Source organism: Tachyglossus aculeatus, chromosome 18 (genome assembly GCF_015852505.1).
Source record: "Tachyglossus aculeatus isolate mTacAcu1 chromosome 18, mTacAcu1.pri, whole genome shotgun sequence".
Lineage (NCBI taxonomy): Eukaryota > Metazoa > Chordata > Mammalia > Monotremata > Tachyglossidae > Tachyglossus > Tachyglossus aculeatus.
In genome coordinates this window covers 7,343,668-7,363,343 of record NC_052083.1, presented here as the reverse complement: position 1 = coordinate 7,363,343, position 19,676 = coordinate 7,343,668, and the positions used below count along the sequence as shown (strand labels likewise).

The window sequence follows — 19,676 nt, the reverse complement described above, 5'->3', positions numbered from 1 at the left end:
ATCAATCAATCGTATTTATAGAACAGTGCTTTGCACATAGTAAGTGCTTAACAAATGCCATGATTATTATTATTATTATTATTGAGCACTTACTGTGTGCAGAGCACTGTACTGAGCGCTTGGGAAGGACAAGTTGGCAACATATAGAGGCGGTCCCTACCCAACAGTGGGCTCACAGTCTAAAACTATCACTTTGGACTTTCCGAAAGTTCTTAAAAGTAGAGGAGTGGAAGAATAATTACACTTTGCTGAATTATTTCAGTCCAGATTTACCCTTCACCGTTCCTGGTAAGATGAATGATAGTTGAAATGGCTTAATTGCATCTTTAGCTTTGGAGGGCTTGATTTATTATTTTCACTCCCTGTGCAGTAGAAAGAGGCTTCCACTTCTCCCTCTCCCCTCCCGCCCACTTTTAATTTTACTGCCTTTTAATCTATTTTGGCCCTGAACGGCTATGGAGGGGGATTAGAGGGGAAAGTAAGAATTGGGGCAGATTATTTTGCTTTACGTGCGTATAGCTATGGAGGGGGATTAGAGGGGAAAGTAAGAAGCAGCACTTAGAACAGTGCTTTGCACATAGTAAGCGCTTAATAAATGCCATTAAAAAAATTGGGCAGGTTATTCTGCTTTAAGTGCATATAGCTGAGTCCCCAAATTGTGATGTGAAGTCCCACGGAAACCTGACCTTATAGCCTTGGTCTGTTTTCCAGAGTCCCACCACCCTCCCTACTGGGGATCTGAAAGTTAAATCTTTTTAGCATGTAGGTGGGGTATTTAAGTTGGGCTATCAAAATGAAAAAATAAAATAAAATAAGACCAGACCTTCAGCTTTCTAAGCGGTGTTGTCGTCGTCATCATCATCATCATCAATGGTATTTATTGAGCTTCTGCTGAAGACCAAGCACTGCACTAAGCGCTTGGGAGAGTACAAGAAGCAGCTTGGCTCTGTGGAAAGAGCCCGGGCTTTGGAGTCAGAGGTCATGGGTTCAAATCCCGGCTCTTCCAATTGTCAGCTGGGTGACTTTGGGCAAGTCACTTCACTTCTCTGGGCCTCAGTTCCCTCATCTGGAAAATGGGGATTAAGACTGTGAGCCCCCCGTGGGACAGTCTGATCACCTTGTAACCTCCCCAGCACTTAGAACAGTGCTTTGCACATAGTAAGGGCTTAATAAATGCCATCATTATTATTATTATTACAATGCAACAGGTAGCGGACATGTCTCCTGCCCACAAGGAGCTTGTCCTTCGGTTTCCTGAAGTCCAGAAATTCCAGGAGAGTGCCCCATAAATTTCACTGATCGATGTGCACGTCTGCATCTTGGAGGGTTTTGTGATGGAAAGAAAAATTCAAGCAATCCACCTTCTCTCTGACTAACCGTTAGAGTAAGCAGTCAGTTGGTCAGGCAACGATCGTAATTAACTGTATTTTTCATGTCTGTCTCCCCTTTTAGAGTGGAAGCTCCTAGAGGGCAGGGAATGTGTCACTTCTCTCTGATCCATACTTTCCCAAGTGCTTAGTACAGTGCAGAGTGTGCTGTGTGCGTGTGTATGCGCGTGCTCCCCGAGTTGATATTTTCTGTTTTCTCCTAGCCCATCCTAGTATTCCTTTCACCTGGAAAGAGGAGGGGAAAAAAAAGAAAGATAATTGAGATGGAATCAATTTACAAAGTAGTTGCAAACTTAGAGAGGCAGCTAAGTGTTTGACATCTAATTTCAGTGAGTCGCTAGGAAACTACTTAAAATTATTTATTTTTAGTCACTTAATCTTTGCTTAAGATTGGATCTTCTATTTCAACTGGGCAGTCCGGCTCCAGTCATCACGAATCTTGGAAGTAATTTAAGTAGTTGTGCAACTCATTAGAAGCACAGTGAGCTTTTGAAGGGGAAAAAAATCACCTTAGATCTTTTATTTGGGGAGCGCTTCATAGGAAGACTTAAAATGGTTTTCTCCAATCTGACTATAAATGAAAAGGAGGGTGGGCAAGTAATGCAGTTTGTAATCTGGGAGATGACCATCATAGCTCAATTCAAAACTGCTTTATAGAAGGAGCGTGCTCAGTCTTAATAACAGTAATAATGATGATGATGATGATGATGATTGTGGTATACGGTAAACACTTACTATGTGCCAAGCACGTACTAAGCGCTGGGATGGATACAGGAAAAATCAGTTTGGACACAGTCCCTGTCCCACATGGAGCTCATAGTCCAGTGGGGAGGAAGAGCTGGCATTGGACCTCCATTTTACAGATGAGGAAACTGAAGCACAGGGAAGTTAAGTAATTTTCTCCAGGTCACACAGCAGGCAAGTGGCAGAGCCGAGATTAGAACCCAGTCCTCGTGACTCCCAGTTCTGGGCTCTAACCACTAGACTATGGTGCAGTTCCTTGGGCGGGGTGCCCTGACATCACTGCGTAGGAAGGGACAACAAGCCGGAGTTGCGTGTGTCCAACCTGATTAGATTGTATCTACCCCAGCGCTTACAACAGTGCTAGACATATACTAAGCGCTTAACAGATACCATCCTCATCATCATCACCCTGTCCCTGTCTCCCGCAGGGCTCATAATCTGAGTAGGGGGGAGATAGGTGCATTTATTCATTCAATCATATTTATTTATTTACAGGTATATGTATATATATTTGTACATATTTATTACTCTATTTATTTTACTTCATCATCATCATCAATCGTATTGATTGAGCACTTACTGTGTGCAGAGCACTGTACTAAGCGCTTGGGAAGTACAAATTGGCAACATATAGAGACAGTCCCTACCCAACAGTGGGCTCACAGTCTAAAAGGGGGAGACAGAGAACAAAACCAAACATACTAACAAAATAAAATAAATAGAATAGACATGTACAAGTAAAATAAATAGAGTAATAAATATGTACAAACATATATACATATACTTGTACATATCTATTCTATTTTATTTTGTTAGGATGTTTGGTTTTGTTCTCTGTCCCCCCTTTTAGACTGTGAGCCCACTGTTGGGTAGGGACCGTCTCCATATGTTGTCAACTTGTACTTCCCAAGTGCTTAGTACAGTGCTCTGCACACAGTAAGCGCTCAATAAATACGATTGATGATGATGAGAACTGAACTAGGAGACATCAGCGTCAGCGGGGTGTATCCCGGATTTTCCCACCTCCGTTTAATTACTTGGTGTATTTAGACTGTGAGCCCACTGTTGGGTAGGGACCATCTCTATATGTTGCCAACTTGTCCTTCCCAAGCACTTAGTACAGTGCTCTGCACACAGTAAGCGCTCAATAAATACGATTGATTGATTGAGCGCTTACTGTGTGCAGAGCACTGTGCTGAGAATGGTAGCAGTGAATTAGCAGCTACTACAGTTGCAGAGTCCAAAAACCAGGATCGTGATGCTAAAGAGGTGAGAAAACAGGGCTTGGAGGGGGGGAAAAGAGGGGTTGGGGGGAGAGGGGGGTCCTCCAAGTAAGCAGTCCTCCACCCCAAACAGTCTCCGCAGCGCCATGAAGGTCGTGAAGGTGGGATTGGGGTGTCCGGTGCCAGTTTGGAGGGGGTCTGTGGGCTGGGAAGGCCTTCCCAGACTGAGCCCCTTCCTTCCTCTCCCCCTCGTCCCCCTCTCCATCCCCCATCTTACCTCCTTCCCTTCCCCACAGCACCTGTATATATGTATATATGTTTGTACATATTTATTACTCTCTTTATTTATTTATTTATTTTACTTGTACATATCTATTCTATTTATTTTATTTTGTTAGTATGTTTGGTTTTGTTCTCTGTCTCCCCCTTTTAGACTGTGAGCCCAATGTTGGGTAGGGACTGTCTCTCTATGTTGCCAATTTGTACTTCCCAAGCACTTAGTCCAGTGCTCTGCACATAGTAAGCGCTCAATAAATACGATTGATGATGATGATGATGGGAAGGCCGGTCTGGGCTGGGGGGCATCTCCCTTGGCTCCGATGCCCCACCTGGGCGGGGGGCCCGTCCCCTTCACCCCCACCGGGCCCCATGACTCAGTTCGGCCCTCTGCTCCCTCGCAGAACCGTCGGCGGCGAAGAGGAAACGGGGCCGGCCCAAGGGGTCTACCAAGAAGCCGCACGCCTCCGAGGGCTCGGTGGAGAACAGCGGCGGCAGCCCCAGCGGAGAGAATGCTCTGGGGGCCACGGCGGAGGAGGAGGAGGAGGAAGAGGAGGAGGAGGAAGATGAGGGCAGCCCCTCGGGCCCGCCGCCGGGCCCCCTGGAGTGCCCGAAGTGCGGCCGGAGGTTCTCCAACGGCCGCCAGCTCAGGAAGCACATCTGCATCATCGTGCTCAACCTCGGCGAGGAGGAGGGAGAACCAGGTAACGGGCTCCAGGCGGGTTGGGTGTCCGTTTCCTGTCAGGGCAGCGGCTGGGCTTGGGGGAATCAATCAATCCATCAATCAATCAATCGTACTGTGTGCGGAGCGCTGTACCAAGCACTTGGGAAGTCCAAGTTGGCAACATAGAGAGACGGTCCCCACCCAACAGCGGGCTCACAGTCTAGAAGGGGGAAGGCGGGAGGTCCTCAGTCCAGAGCCCCAGAGCGAGGCCAGGCCGTCTGCTGATGGCTCTTTTCTTTTTTTTATTAATGGCATTTCGTTCAATCGTATTTTTGGAGCGCACCGTATTAAGCGCTTGGAAAGTACAATTCGTCAACAGAGACAATTCCTACCCAGGCACTGTAATAATAATAATAACGATAATGGCATTTAATTAAGCGCTTACTATGTGCAAAGCATGGTTCTAAGCGCTGGGGAGGTTACAAGGTGATCAGGTTGTCCCACGGGGGGCTCACAGTCTTCATCTCCATTTTACAGATGAGGTAACTGAGGCCCAGAGAAGTGAAGTGACTTGTCACACAGCTGACAAGTGGCGGAGCCGGGATTTGAACCCATGACCTCTGACTCCAGAGCCCTCGCTCTTTTCCACTGAGCCATGCCGCTTCAATCAATCAATCAATCGTATTTAGTGAGCGCTTACTGTGTGCAGAGCACTGTACTAAGCGCTTGGGAAGTACAAGTTGGCAACAGCTTCACTGGGGTAGATACAAGCAAATCATGTTGGACGCAGTCCCCGTCCCATATGAGGCTCACGGTCGTAATACCCGTTTTTCAGCTGAAGTCGCTGAGGCCCAGAGAAGTAAAGTGACTTGCCCAAGGTCACTCAGCAGACAAGTGGCGGAGCCGGGATTAGAATCCGGGTCTTTGTGAGTCACAGGCCTGTGTTTTTTCCAGTGGGCCATGCTGCTTTTCCTGGTGGGATATTAGTTGGTGGGTACTTTGGAAGAATAAATCCTGGAGGACATCTGGGTGGTTACTTATAAACGTGTTGCCTAGGGAGCATTTGAACCTAAAACTAGTTGCATTTTCGTGTAATCTTTGTGCCTGATCAGATCGTATCATAATAATAATGAATAATAATGATTCTATTTCTTAAGCGCTTCCTCTGTGTTCCAAGGGTTCGGGTAGATCCGAGTTAAACACACGGGACTCAAAGTTTGAGTAGGAGCGCTTAGTACAGTGCTCTGCACACAGTAAGCGCTCAATAAATACGATCAAATGAATGAAAAGTAGGAGGGAGGACAGACGTTGCGTAGCGCCATGGTGTGGAATGAAGCAACCGGGGTGGGGCCGGCTTGGTGAGCCAAGACCTCAGATGGGAGCCCCCAATTAATTAATCAATCAATCAATCAATCAATCAATCGTATGTATTGAACGCTTACTGTGTGCAGAGCACTGTACTAAGCGCTTGGAAAGTACAAGTTGGCAACATATAGAGACGGTCCCTACCCAACAGTGGGCTCACAGTCTAAAAGGGGGAGACAGAGAACAAAACCAAACATACTCACAAAATAAAATAAATAGACTAGATATGTACAAGTAAAATAAATAAATAGAGTAATAAATATGTACAAACATATATACATATACACAGGTGCTGTGGGGAAGGGAAGGAGGTAAGATGGGGGGGATGGAGAGGGGGATGAGGGGGAGAGGAAGGAAGGGGCTCAGTCTGGGAAGGCCAACTGGAGGAGGTGAGCTCTCAGTAGGGCCTTGAAGGGAGGAAGAGAGCTAGCTTAATTAATTAGCATTATTAATTAATTATGGTATTTGTAAGCACTTACTTTGAGCCCAGCACTGTACTAAGCGCCGGGGTAGATACAAACAGATCGGGTTGGACACAGTCCCTGTCCCACGTGGGGCTCACAGTCTCCCATTTTACAGATGAGGCAGCTGAGGCACAGAGAAGTAAAGCGACTTGCCCAAGGTCAAACAGCAGACAAGTGGGGGAGCCGGGATTAGCGCCCATGACCTTCGGACTTCCAGGGTGGGACGCGAAGAGCCGCTTTCTGGTGCCAACCTCGAGGACGGAAACCATCACTTTCCCGCTCTCGGGGCGGGAGCCGTCTTTCCAGAAGGCCCCAGGGGTGTGGGCAGAACAGCCGCAATCAAAGGAAGCAGCGTGGCTCAGTGGAAAGAGTCTGGGCTTTGGAATCAGAGGTCATGGGTTCAAACCCCGGCTCTGCCAATTGTCAGCTGTGTGACTCTGGGCAAGTCACTTAAGTTCTCTGTGCCTCAGTTCCCTCATCTGTAAAATGGGGATTAAAACCGTGAGCCCCCCGTGGGACAGCCTGATCACCTTGTAACCTCCCCAGCTCTTAGAACAGTGCTTTGCACATAGCAGAAGCAGCGTGGCTCAGTGGAAAAGAGCCCGGGCTTTGGAGTCAGAGGTCGTGGGTTCAAATCCTGGCTCCGCCACTTGTCAGCTGTGTGACTTTGGGCAAGTCACTTCACTTCTCTGGGCCTCAGTTCCCTCATCTGTAAAATGGGGATGAAGACTGTGAGCCCCACGTGGGACAACCTGATTACCTTGTATCTACCCCAGCGCTTAGAACAGTGCTTTGCACATAGTAAGCACTTAACAAACACCAACATTATTATTAGTAGTAGTAGTAGTAAGCGCTTAATAAATACCATCATCAGTATTATTATTATTGCGGTCTGAAGGGGCTTATCCCAAACTCGATCTGGGATTTAGTCTCGGAGCCGGTCAGTCTGGTCCCAACCCCCGGGGAAAGGTGACCCCGGGATCAAGCAGCCCAGGGTGCTTCTTGTGGAAGGAGAGAGCCCTGCCCATCACCACCCTAGTCCCTCTCCAACCTGCAATCACCAAATATGCATGGTTGAGGCTTTATCTGTGTAATAATAATGATGGCATTTGTTAAGCGCTTATTATGTGCAAAGCACTGTTCTAAGCGCTGGATGGGCTGGGGAATTCCATGCAAAGTCTGCTTTGGGTTTTTGGGGGGGTTTTCTTTAAACACTTTACAATCAACCACCCCCCACTGCTGCGATGGGGAAAAAGTCCAGTTCTGTCAATCAGTCGGTGGTATTTAGTGAGCGCTTGCTATGTGCAGAGCACCGGACTAAATGCTTGGGAGAGCTACAACACAAGAGTTAGGAGACGCAATCCCTGCCCGCAAGGGGCTGACAGTCTGCAGCGGGAGATGGATGTTATTATAGAGAAGCATCATGGCTCAGTGGAAAGAGCCCGGGCTTGGGAGTCAGAGGTCATGGGTTCTAATTCCGACGCCGCCACTTGTCAGCTGGGTGACTTTGGGCAAGTCACTTAACTTCTCTGTGCCTCAGGGTCCTCATCTGTGAAATGGGGATTAAGACTGTGAGCCCCACGGGGGACAACCTGATTTCCTTGTATCCCCCCCAGCGCTTAGAACATAGTAACATAGTACATAGCACATAGTAAGTGCTCAACAAAATACCATAATTATTATTATTATAGGATCTGGAAGAGTATATCCCATTCCCCGGGTTCAGCCCTGGCAGGTGGGGTGGGGAGCCAAAGCACCAGCTAAGCACGCTTGCCTTATTGTGAGGGGCTGGGGACTCAAGGTCCGGGACTCAGCGGTCCCTGCTAGCCCGAGAGATGGAGGGCATCCTAAAGTTTGTTCGTTCGGTAGTATTTATTGAGCGCTTATTGTGTGCAAAGCATGGGACGAAGCGCTTGGGAGAGCACAATGAAACAATAAACAGACACACTCCCTGCCCACGTTGAGCTCACGGTCTAGAGACTAAAGCCAACAGAGGAAGTGGAGAAAAGCGTGGGAAGAGAAAGGAGGGTGGGAAGGAGAGGGATTCTGTGTGCGCACACATCTGTGTGTTGTGAGTGTGGGTGTGTCACTGGAGGGGTGCCCAGCTTCATCGTCATCATCATCAATCGTATTTATTGAGCGCTTACTGTGTGCAGAGCACTGTACTAAGCGCTTGGGAAGTCCAAGTTGGCAACAGATAGAGACAGTCCCTACCCAACAGTGGGCTCACAGTCTAAAAGGGGGAGACAGAGAACAAAACCAAACATACTAACAAAATAAAATAAATAGAATAGATATGCACAAGTAAAATAAATAAATAAATAAATAGAGTAATAAATATGTACAAACATATATACATACATACAGGTGCTGTGGGGAAGGGAAGGAGGTAACCATTGATGTGAGTAGTGGGTGATCTCGTTCTTGGTGTTGCAGGATTTAACCCGTATCGGGGAGTTCTGGCTTTAGTAGCTTTTTGCCATTTGTTCATCGCCCCCCGCCCCTCATTTTGTTATTTTAGCCGGATTGACTTCCCCAAGCCCCCATCCTTATTCATTCATTCATTCATTCATTCATTCATTCAATGGTATTTATTGAGCGCTTACTGTGTGCAGAGCACTGTACTAAGCGCTTGGGAAGCCCAAGTTGGCATCATATAGAGACGGTCCCAACCCAACAGCGGGCTCACAGTCTAGAAGGGGGAGACAGACAACGAAACAAAACATAGTAACAAAATAAAATAAATAGAATAGTAAATACGTACAAGTGAAATAGAGTCATAAATCGGTACAAATACTAAGGGAATGACTCTCCAGGCACACATTCCTGCCCACTTACTTCCAGCAAGAGCTTAAATCAGTCAATCATATTTACTGAGTGCTTACCGTATGCAGAGCAGTGTATTAAGCCTTTGGAGGAATGCAATTTAACGGAGTTGGTCGACATGTTCCCTGCCCACAACGAGCTTACAGTCTAGTGACTAATTATTGCTGTTAATATTATTATTATTATGGCATTTGCTAAGTGCTTACGTTGTGCCAAGCACTGTTCTAAGCGCTGGACTAATCCAAACATACAAGCACACTCAGTATGTAGCTTGAAGCTACAGTCCCTTTTAGACTGTGAGCCCAATGTTGGGTAGGGACTGTCTCTATATGTTGCCAATTTGTACTTCCCGAGCGCTTAGTACAGTGCTCTGCACATAGTAAGCGCTCAATAAATACGATTGATGATGATGATGATGATGAAGCGCCCGCCATAAAAGCAAGATGGTGATGATCAGGTGGACGCGCAGGGAGACAGGACAGCCTTACTCCCTAGCTCCGCAGTGCAGATTAACCAGTGGCTTGAAGCCCTTTGCGAATTGAGCATCTGAAACGGAGTCCCTCTTGGGGTTTTCCTTGGCTGTGTGTGGTGGAGGCGTATTTACACATTTGTGCCTAAATAGGTCTGTATTTAGCAGGGCTTCCAACAGCCTCGTAGTAGCAAAGCCCCAGTTGCGGGTTTGCCCGTGTTTGCGGGAAGCACACGGTGTCCGTGCTGATTCTAGACTGGGAGCCCACTGTTGGGTAGGGACCGTCTCTCTATGTTGCCAACTTGGACTTCCCAAGCGCTTAGTCCAGTGCTCTGCACACAGTAAGCGCTCAATACAGTAAGCGCTCTGCCGCCTGTAAGCTGCGTGACTTTGGGAGCGTCTCTTCGCTCCTCTGGGCCTCATTTCCTCATCTTGAAAATGGGCATCTTCTTACTTAGCGCGGAAACCCCCATATGGGATAGGGACTGTGTCCGGCAGGATTATCTCATATCTACCTCGGCACTTAATACAGGGCCTGGTACATAGTAAGCCCTTGGAGAAGCAGCGTGGCTCAGTGGGAAAGAGCCCGGGCTTTGGAGTCAGAGGTCATGGGTTCAAATCCCGGCTCCACCACTTGTCAGCTGTGTGACTTTGGGCAAGTCACTTAACTTCTCTGGGCCTCAGTTCCCTCATCTGTAAAATGGGGATGGAGACTGTGAGCCCCACGTGGGACAACCTCATCACCTTGTATCCCACCCAGCGCTCAGAACAGTGCTTTGCACATAGTAAGCACTTAATAAATGCCATTATTATTATTATTATTATTATTATTATTATTATTATTAATAAATACGATTGAATGAATGAATTCAGGAGGGATTTGATGGTGGTGATACGGGGAAAGGTCTTTGGGGTGGGGAGCCGGCCCCGTAGCATCCCTCTTCCTCAAGCCTTTGTCGGCCCCGTCCCCCAGCCCGGTTCCGTCGCCGTCGTGAACTGTCAAGGAAATGTGGTCTCTGGTGAGTTATGCATCTTTGGTGTTTGCTCTTTAGGTAATGATTCTGACGTTGAACTTGACAGGAAGGATAAGGAAGCCGAGCGACAAAGAGCGGTCCGACGGCCCCGGGTCCAGAGAGCTGAGCGAATCCAGAGGGGCGGCCTGGCCAAGGACGCGGGGCCCGGCCCAGGGCCTAAAAACCCCATCGTCAGCGTGGTGTTGACCGCCCACGAAGCTATCCCAGGTATTACCCGGCCGTCCCCATCCCAGGCCCAGCCGTTCCTCTAACCGGAGTCACCCGTGGAAGAGGGGCGTTACGGACTCCTTCCCTGAGGGGAAGGAGGTTGGGAAGGTTTCACAGGATCCGAGCGGAATTCGTTATCATCTGTCCCTTCCTGTACTTATAAGAAGCAATGTGGCCTTGTGGAAAGAGGCCAGTGGAGTCAGAGGGCTTGGGGTCTCATCCCGGCTCTGCCGCCTGTAAGCTGCGTGACTTTGGGGGCGTCTCTTCGCTCCTCTGGGCCTCATTTCCTCATCTTGAAAATGGGCGTCTTCTTACTTAGCGCGGAAACCCCCATATGGGATAGGGACTGTGTCCGACCGGATTATCTCGTATCTACCTCGGCACTTAATACAGGGCCTGGTACATAGTAAGCCCTTGGAGAAGTAGTGTGGCTCAGTAGGAAACAGCCCTGGTGGGCTTTGGAGTCAGAGGTCATGGGCTTAAATCCTGGCTCTGCCAATTGTCAGCTGTGTGACTTTGGGCAAGTCACTTCACTTCTCTGGGCCTCAGTGACCTCATCTGTAAAATGGGGATTAAGACTGTGAGCCCATCGAGGGACAACCTGATCAATTTGTAACCTCCCCAGCGCTTACAACAGTGCTTTGCACGTAGTAAGCGCTTAATAATTATTGATAATAATAATTGTTATTGTCTAGAGAACACTATAACGATAATAATGATTAATAATGGTATTTGTTAATAATAATAATAATAATGGCATTTTGTTAAGCGCTTACTATGTGCATTTGTTCAGTACTTACTATGTGCCAGGCACTGTACTAGGCTCTGGGGAGGATACAAGCAAAGACACAGTCTTTGTTCCACGTGGTGCTCACAGTCTCAATCCCCATTTTACAGATAATAATAATAATAATAATAATAATGGCATTTATTAAGCGCTTACTATGTGCAAAGCACTGTTCAAAGCGCTGGGGAGGTTACAAGGAGATCAGGTTGTCCCATAGGGGGCTCACAGTCTTAATCCCCATTTTACAGATGAGGGAACTGAGGCACAGAGAAGTTAAGTGACTTGCCCAAAGTCACACAGCCGACAATTGGCAGAGCCGAGATTCGAACTCACGACCCCTGACTCCAAAGCCCGTGCTCTTTCCACTGAGCCACGCTGCTTCTCAGATGAGGTAACAGGCCCAGAGAAGTAAAGTGAGTTGCCCAAGGCCACACAGCAGACAATTCAGTTTCAAGTCAATCGTATTTATTGAGCGCCTACTGTTTGCAAAGCACTGTAATCAATCAATCGTATTTATTGAGCGCTTACTGTGTGCAGAGCACTGGACTAAGCGCTTGGGAAGTCCAAGTTGGCAACATATAGAGACGGTCCCTACCCAACAGTGGGCTCACAGTCTAAAAGGGGGAGACAGAGAACAAAACCAAACATACTAACTAAATAAAATAAATAGAATAGATATGTACAAGTAAAATCAATCAATAAATAAATATACTGTACTAAGCACTTAGCCCTGTACTGAATGCTTAGGATTGTCCTAGTTAGAACCCATGACCTTCTGACTCTCAGGCCCAAACACTATTGAAAGGAAGCTTAGTCAACTACAGAGCTGTTTCTTTTTCAATCACTCCTGCTTCTCTGGCAGCTCTACTTTTTGCACGGTTTCTTTTGGCCACATCTCAAATATATTTAGTGCTAAGGAGTTACTCAGCCCCTCCATCAGTCTGCTCATCGAAGGTCTCTTTGGGGACAAATGGGCTCTGCTTCCCTCTCCAAACCCCTCACTACCCCCTTCAACTTCTGGAATCTGTAATAGAGCCGTTAGCTTTTATTATGGCATTTAAGCACTTTCTGTGCACCGAGCACCATACTGAGCGCTAAAGTAGATCTAATATATGCAGATTGGACACAGTTCCTCTCCCACGGTCTAAGTAAGAAGACGAGGAGGTACCGATCCCCATCGTTGAGATGAGAAAACAAGGCCCGTAGAAGTGAAGTGACTTGTCCAAGGTCACGCCACAGGCAAGTGGCAGAACCGGGGTTAGAATCCTGGTCCTCTGATTTCCAGGCCTGTGCTCTTTCCCTTAGCCCACACTGCTTCCCACTTCTCCTTTCTTAGTAAAAGATCAGCTAAAACAAATAGCATCAGACAATCCATCATTATCCATCCATCCATTATCCATCCATCCATCCATCATTCATCATTTTCTTTTCCTCGGAGAGAGTTTTTATGCCCAGCGTGACTGGGGAGAGTTGACTTCCAGAGAAATGAAGTTTTAGTTTTTCTCAGCTGAAGCATCATCCGAAAATAAAATGAGGAGTTCGGGTATGGGCCGGGCCAGGCTGAAGGGGCCGCCCAAAGAGGTGTCCAGGGCAGCCTGCATCCCGGTCATTCGACTTCTGAGTCGTCCCCAGCCTGGGGGAGCCTTGCCTGGTCTTTGCAACCCCTGGGAAAGACCGTCCCAAGCCCCCCTGCCTCAGTAGCATTATACTGCTTCAAACGCTTTCTCCCAGAGAAGATCAGCTCCCTCGGTCTCCTCTTGGCGTCAGGAAGGCGGCAAAGCCAATTCTCATCCTCACGTCTGATGCTTTTCAATGCACTAAATTCCCATTTAGGATTTGAACAACGGATCTCGTCCCTTCCGCTCTGCAAGCTTCGTGAAAGCCGGTGTTTTGGGACAGGTCAGACTATAAAAGTCGCCTCCCCCTTCCCTGGAGGAACCTAGTTCTGAGAGTGGCTGCCTCTGTCCCTTTAGACTGTAAGCTCCTCATGGGCAGGGAACGTGTCTGTTATATTCATTCAATTCTATTTATTGAGCGCTTAACTGTGTGCGGAGCACTGTACCAAGTGCTTGGAAAGAACAATTTGGCAACAGATAGAGACGGTCCCTACCCAACAACAGGCTCACAGTCTAGAAGGGGGAGACAGACAGCAAAACAGAACAAGTAGACAGGTGTCAATACCATCAAGGCACGGAGCAGGAGGGGCCCGGGAGACTTGGGCCAGAATGGCAGACAGCCAAAGCATCTTGGAGGTGAGGAGGAGGATGAAGATGAAGATATCATTATATTGACTCTCCCAAGTGCCTAATATACTGCTCCACACACAGTAAGTGCCCAGTAAATTCATTCAATCGTATTTATTGGGCACTTACCGTGTGCAGAGCACTGTACTAAGGGCTTGGGAAGTACACGTTGGCAACATAAATACAGCAGTAAATACAACTGGCTGACTGATTGTCCCAGATGCCGGATCGGGGGTCGTGAGGGGAGAGGGAGGTTGTATTCTGAGCAGCGTCTCCTCTTTCCCTGCCAGGCGCCACCAAGATCGTTCCAGTTGAGGCGGGCGCCACGGAGACGGAAGGCGCCGATCCCGAGGTGGCCCCCCCAGAGCCAGCTCTCCGCAAGGGCTACCAGGAGTACGCCATTCAGCAGACCCCCTACGAGCAGCCGACGAAGTCCAGCAGGTAACCGGAGTCGGGCCTCGATCGGTCGATTGACCGATATTGATCGGTCATTCAACATCCCCGAGACGGGCGTGAGAACCAAACCCTCTGCCCAGCAGTTCAGCACAGAAGGAACTGAAATACTATCTTGTTATATAATAATAATAATAATAATGGCATTTATTCAGTGCTTACTATGTGCAAAGCACTGTTCTAAGCGCTGGGGAGATTACAAGGTGATCAGGTTGTCCCACGGAGGGCTCACAGTCTTAATCCCCATTTTACTGATGAGGTCACTGAGGCGCAGAGAAGTGAAGCGACTTGCCCAAAGTCACACAGCTGACAAGTGGCGGAGCCGGGATTTGAACCGATGACCGCTGACTCCAAAGCCCGGGCTGTTTCCACTGAGCCACGCTGCTTCACATTTAGCAATAAATAATTTTTAGTATTCACAGTGGGGTAGTATTCAGTCGGAGCCCCAGGTCCCCATTTATTTTCCTGAAAGGTGTTTTATATGCAAATCAGTTGAAGCCAAGTGGGGTCCGGGAGGGAGATTTTTCTCGCCCCTGGAACAAATTGTTTGGAAATTACAGTCCAGGTATTAAAATCTTGTAGCTTTTTTGCCCAAATCAAACACCGCACCTGGTCTTCAGTAAAGGCAGCTCGATTGTCTTCACTGGCAAGATCATTCGTGGTTGGGAAATGCAGGAAGCGTTGGCTGGGAGGGTCTTAAACCTTGTAGTTATGTAGGGAATCGCCGCAAATATTTGGATCTGGCTGGAGGTAGGGACATCGCCATTTCATTATTGAGAGCATGTGATGTATCCAGATTTTCTTTCTTTGAGGTTCCTCCTGCTTTGCGTGCCGATAAAACACGTCTCCCCCACACCCCAGTGAACCTGCCGAGTTTGAGGGTGATCCAGCAGCTGAATTGCTGAGATTTGGCCTCAGGGGTGTAGAGTACAGGCACCCCAATACTTCCAATTTGTGTATTTTCATGATGCCGTTCGGGTGGTCCCCTCCGGTTCCTACGGAGACGCGAGCCGTTTCGATATTTGGAATTTTTTTGTTTTTCCCCCAAAACGGTACTCGACAAGCCCTTACTAAGTGTCGAGCGCCACTCGGCGCTGGGGTAGTCAGTCGGTCGATCGTATTCATTCATTCAATCGTATTTATTGAGCGCTTACTGTGTGCAGAGCACTGTACTAAGCGCTTGGGAAGTCCAAGTTGGCAACATATAGAGACGGTCCCTACCCGACAACGGGCTCACAGTTTAGAAGGGGGAGACAGACAACAAAACAAAACATGGGGACAGGTGTCAAGTCGTCAGAATAAATAGAAGTAAAGCTGGATGCACATCATTAACAAAATGAATAGAATAGTAAATACGTACAAGTAAAATAAATAGAGTAATAAATCTGTACAAAGATATATACAGATCCTGTGGGGTGGTAGGGCGGGGGGATGGGGAGGAGGAGAGGAAAAAGGGGGCTCAGTCTGGGAAGGCCTCCTGGAGGAGGTGAGCTCTCTGTAGCTTGTGTTTATTGAGCGTTTTACAGATGAGGGAACTGAAGCCCAGAGAAGTGAAGTGACCCACCCAAGGTCACCTAGCAGACAAAGCGGCTGGGATTAGAACCCAGGCCGTCCTGGCTCCCAGATCCGGGGTCCACCCACTAGGCCACACTGCTTCTCGCGCGTTCCCCATGTGCGGAGCACTGTACCAAGCGCCCGGGAGAGTCCGGAGCAAGTATAAGCAGCAGAGAAGCATTGTGGATGCTGCTATAGTCATTAAATTGTATTTATTACGAGTTTACTGTGGGCAAAGCACTGTTTTCAGCACTTGGGAGAGGACAGTATAGCAACAGCAGGGTGGCTCAGTGGAAAGAGCCCGGGTTTTGGAGTCAGAGGTCATGGGTTCAAATCCCGGCTCCGCCAGTTGTCAGCTGTGTGACTCTGGGCAAGTCAATTCTCTGTGCTTCAGTTACCTCATCTGTAAAATGGGGATTAAGACTGCGAGCCCCACATGGGACAACCTGATCACCTTGTATGCTCCCCAGCGCTTAGAACAGTGCTTTGCACATAGTAAGCGCTTAACAAATACCAAACGGGCTCTCAGTCCAGAGGGGGAGACAGACATTAGTAGAGATAAATAAATAGATAAAAAATAAATCAGTAAATTATAGAGCTACACAGAGATATGCTTAGAGAAACAACATGGAAAGAGCCCGGGCTTTGGAGTCGGAGGTCATGGGTTCCAATCCCGGCTCCGCCAGTTGTCGGCTGTGTGACTTTGGGCCAGTCAATTCTCTGTGCCTCAGTTACCTCATCTGTAAATGGGGATTAAGACTGTGAGCTCCCCCCGTGAGACAACCTGATCACCTTGTATGCTCCCCAGCGCTTAGAACAGTGGTTTGCACATAGTAAGCGCTTAATAAATGCCGTCGTTATTATTATCATTATTAATGAGCTGAGAACCCCGCGCCTAACGGCGGGCTGCCCTCCCCAGGCTCGGCCCCACCCAGCTGAAGATCTTCACGTGCGAGTACTGCAACAAGGTGTTCAAGTTCAAGCACTCGCTCCAGGCCCACCTGCGCACCCACACCAAGGAGAAGCCCCACCGCTGCCCCCACTGCAGCTACGCCAGCGCCATCAAGGCCAACCTGAACGTCCACCTGCGCAAGCACACGGGCGAGCGCTTCAGCTGCGACGCCTGCGCCTTCACCTGCCTGAGCAAGGGCCACCTGAAGGTCCACGTGGAGCGCGTGCACCAGAAGATAAAGCAGCACTGCCGCTTCTGCAAGAAGAAGTACTCGGACGTGAAGAACCTCATCAAGCACGTGCGCGAGGCCCACGACCCCGAGGAGCCGCGGGTCGCCGGGGCCCTGGACGAGCTGCGCCTCCTGACCCGCGAGGGCAAGAGGCAGCTCCTCTACGACTGCCACGTCTGCGAGCGCAAGTTCAAGAGCGAGCTGGACCGGGACCGGCACATGATGGTCCACGGCGACCGCTGGCCCTTCGCCTGCGAGCTGTGTGGCCACGGTGCCACCAGGTACCAGGCGCTGGAGCTGCACGTGCGCAAGCACCCCTTTGTCTACGTGTGTGCGCTGTGCTGGAGGAAGTTCGTCAGCTCCATCCGCCTGCGCGCCCACATCCGGGAGGCCCACGCCGAGGCCTCCGAGGCCGCCCTCTTCGCCCGCTCCATCGACCAGAGCTTCTGCCTGCTGGAGCCCGGCGGGGACCTCCAGCCGGAGGCGCTCGGCCCCCTCCCTCCGACGCCCGCGGCGGGTGGCGGAGGCGGTCCGGGGCCCGGGGACGTCCGGGTCCCCTCGTCTGCAGGTCTGGGCGCCCCGGAGGCGGGCCGTGCCCCCGAGACGGCGGGCGAGCCCACGGCCGGAGGACCGTCGGCGGACGGACCGCCGACAGGCGGACGGTCGACAGACAGGCTGACAGCAGACGGACTGATGGCAAATGGATTGACAGCGGGTGAACTGTTGGTGGGTGGGCTGATGGGGGGAGAACTGACGGGGGGCGGGCTTTCGGCGGGCGGACTGACAGTGGACGAACTGACCGCAGATGACCTGACGCTGGACAACGGGGCCTCCGCGCTCCGCTTGCCCAGGGACTCTGAAGGTTTCCTGCTGGGAAGCACCAGTTCTCCCCACCCCGGAGCCCAACCCGCCACCCCCGCCGAGGGCCAGGGCGAAGGGGTGCCCCTGACGTCGCCCCGAGGCCCGGGCCCCGAGCCGGACCCGGAGAGCGCGGGAGCCGAGAGCCCGCTCCCAGCCGGGCACCCGCCGCTTCCCCTGGCCCTGCGGGAAGGGGAGCCCAGCCCGTGCCCCAAGCAGCCCCCCGGGCCGCTCAGCGAGCCCCTTCCTCCAGCGGCGGGGGGCGGCTCGGGGGCGTTCTTGCAGATCCTGGACGGCTTGCACAAGAGGCAGATGAACACGGACCTGTGCGAGCGCATCCGCAAGGTGTACGGCGACCTGGAGTGCGAATACTGTGGTGAGCCCCGGCGGGAACCAGCCGTCTCACGGGGCGGTCCGACGACAGCCTCCCTTGCTGTCCGGGTGCAGAGGGCTGGGCTGGGCGCTTACTGTGCGCAGAACACTGGGTCCTTCCCCCTGTGCTCCTTCCTCTCGGCCACACTACCTCTCAAAGTAGTGGCATCATGGAGAGCCGAGCCCGTGTTCCCAGTTGGAGTTGAGTTACTCCCAGACTGGAACCGCCCAGGGAGCAGATCGGGAGTGAGGTGGGGGTGAAGGGGAGAGGTTATTGATTGATCGATTGCTGTCCGCCCCCGAGGGGTTTGTCCTCAAGGGCACCTTGCCTTTTTTTCCACCCCCAGGGAAGCTGTTTTGGTACCAGGTCCAATTAGATATGCACATCCGTACCCACACACGGGAACACCTGTTCCACTGTTCCCAGTGTAGCTACTCGTCCGTCACCAAGAACTGCCTGAAGCGCCACGTCATCCAGAAGCACAGCAATGTCCTCCTCGAGTGTCCCACCCAGGGCTGCGGCTACTCCACGCCGGACAAGTACAAGCTGCAGGCCCACCTCAAGGTCCACACCGAGCTGGTAAGCGGACCCCTCCCTGCCCAACCAGTCGGTCAGTCGCTGCTATTTACCGAGTGCCTTTCTGTAGGCCGAGGACTGGGCTGAGCGTTCGGGGGAATGCAGTGTCGTAGAATCGGGAGACACGATCCCCTCACGGTCCAGAGAGTCCCAGACTCCGGTGGAACGGAGCAAGGACAGACTTCCATGGCCGGGACGCCTGCTTTCGTCCGCACGGTTGGGGCTCTGTGATGGAGGGAGGCAGCATGTGCGTATCTGGGATGGAAAACACACGTGATGAGAAACATGGAGGCGCATGTATGTGTGTGCAACCCTGGGCAAGTTTTCCTTCAAGGCAGGGTCCCGTGAGCCCAGACACCCCCAAGTTCTGGGACAACCGAGGCTTTGGACGTATGAGGAGAAATCTTGCTTAAAGTGAAACAAGTGGCCTCTTTTCTGAATCAGGTCATATATCAAAATAGAGATTTACCTTACCGATTAGACCTACTCGAGTGTTTCATGAGGGTCGAGCACTGGAGTTGACTCAAAATCGGCGGGCGTCCAATCCTCATTTATACCAAAGCCCAGACAGGTTGCGCGGCTTGCCCCAGGGCACCCGGCAAGTTGGGGGCAAAACTGGTTTAGAACCCATGTCTCTTGACTCCCAGTCACGGACTCTTTCCACTAGGCCCTGCTGCGTCTTTTATACTTCTGACCGTCTCATCGTCTGGGTGCATATACGTTTGCGCCTCTGGTACTTATCGACTGGTGGAGTGGAAAAAGATGTGCATTCGCTATCCCCGAGGAACCTTTCCATCTCCTTCAATGTCCGTTTGATGGCTTTCTGGGTCTATTCCGAGCCCCTCAAATGATGAGGATCCCCCGGTCTCACTGTAGGTGCCACTGCAGCTGGATGGCAGAAGGGATGAAAAACTAAGGACCCGATCGGACCCCGACCTGGCTAACTGGGGGCGGCCAATTAGGGGGATCGGTCCCAGCTCCCACACCTCAC

At 50.4% G+C, this 19,676-nt stretch overlaps 1 protein-coding gene across 1 annotated transcript in view; it reads left to right on the top strand.

Moving 5' to 3' along the window:
- Nucleotides 1-19,676, top strand: part of ZFAT (zinc finger and AT-hook domain containing) — a 74,031-nt gene that overhangs the window by 16,836 nt on the left and 37,519 nt on the right. The window contains exons 3-7 of the mRNA XM_038760633.1: nucleotides 4,036-4,335; nucleotides 10,472-10,660; nucleotides 13,981-14,131; nucleotides 16,617-18,112; nucleotides 18,456-18,688. Coding sequence (XP_038616561.1) covers nucleotides 4,036-4,335; nucleotides 10,472-10,660; nucleotides 13,981-14,131; nucleotides 16,617-18,112; nucleotides 18,456-18,688 — 2,369 coding nt within the window. The remainder of the gene's footprint in view (nucleotides 1-4,035; nucleotides 4,336-10,471; nucleotides 10,661-13,980; nucleotides 14,132-16,616; nucleotides 18,113-18,455; nucleotides 18,689-19,676) is intronic.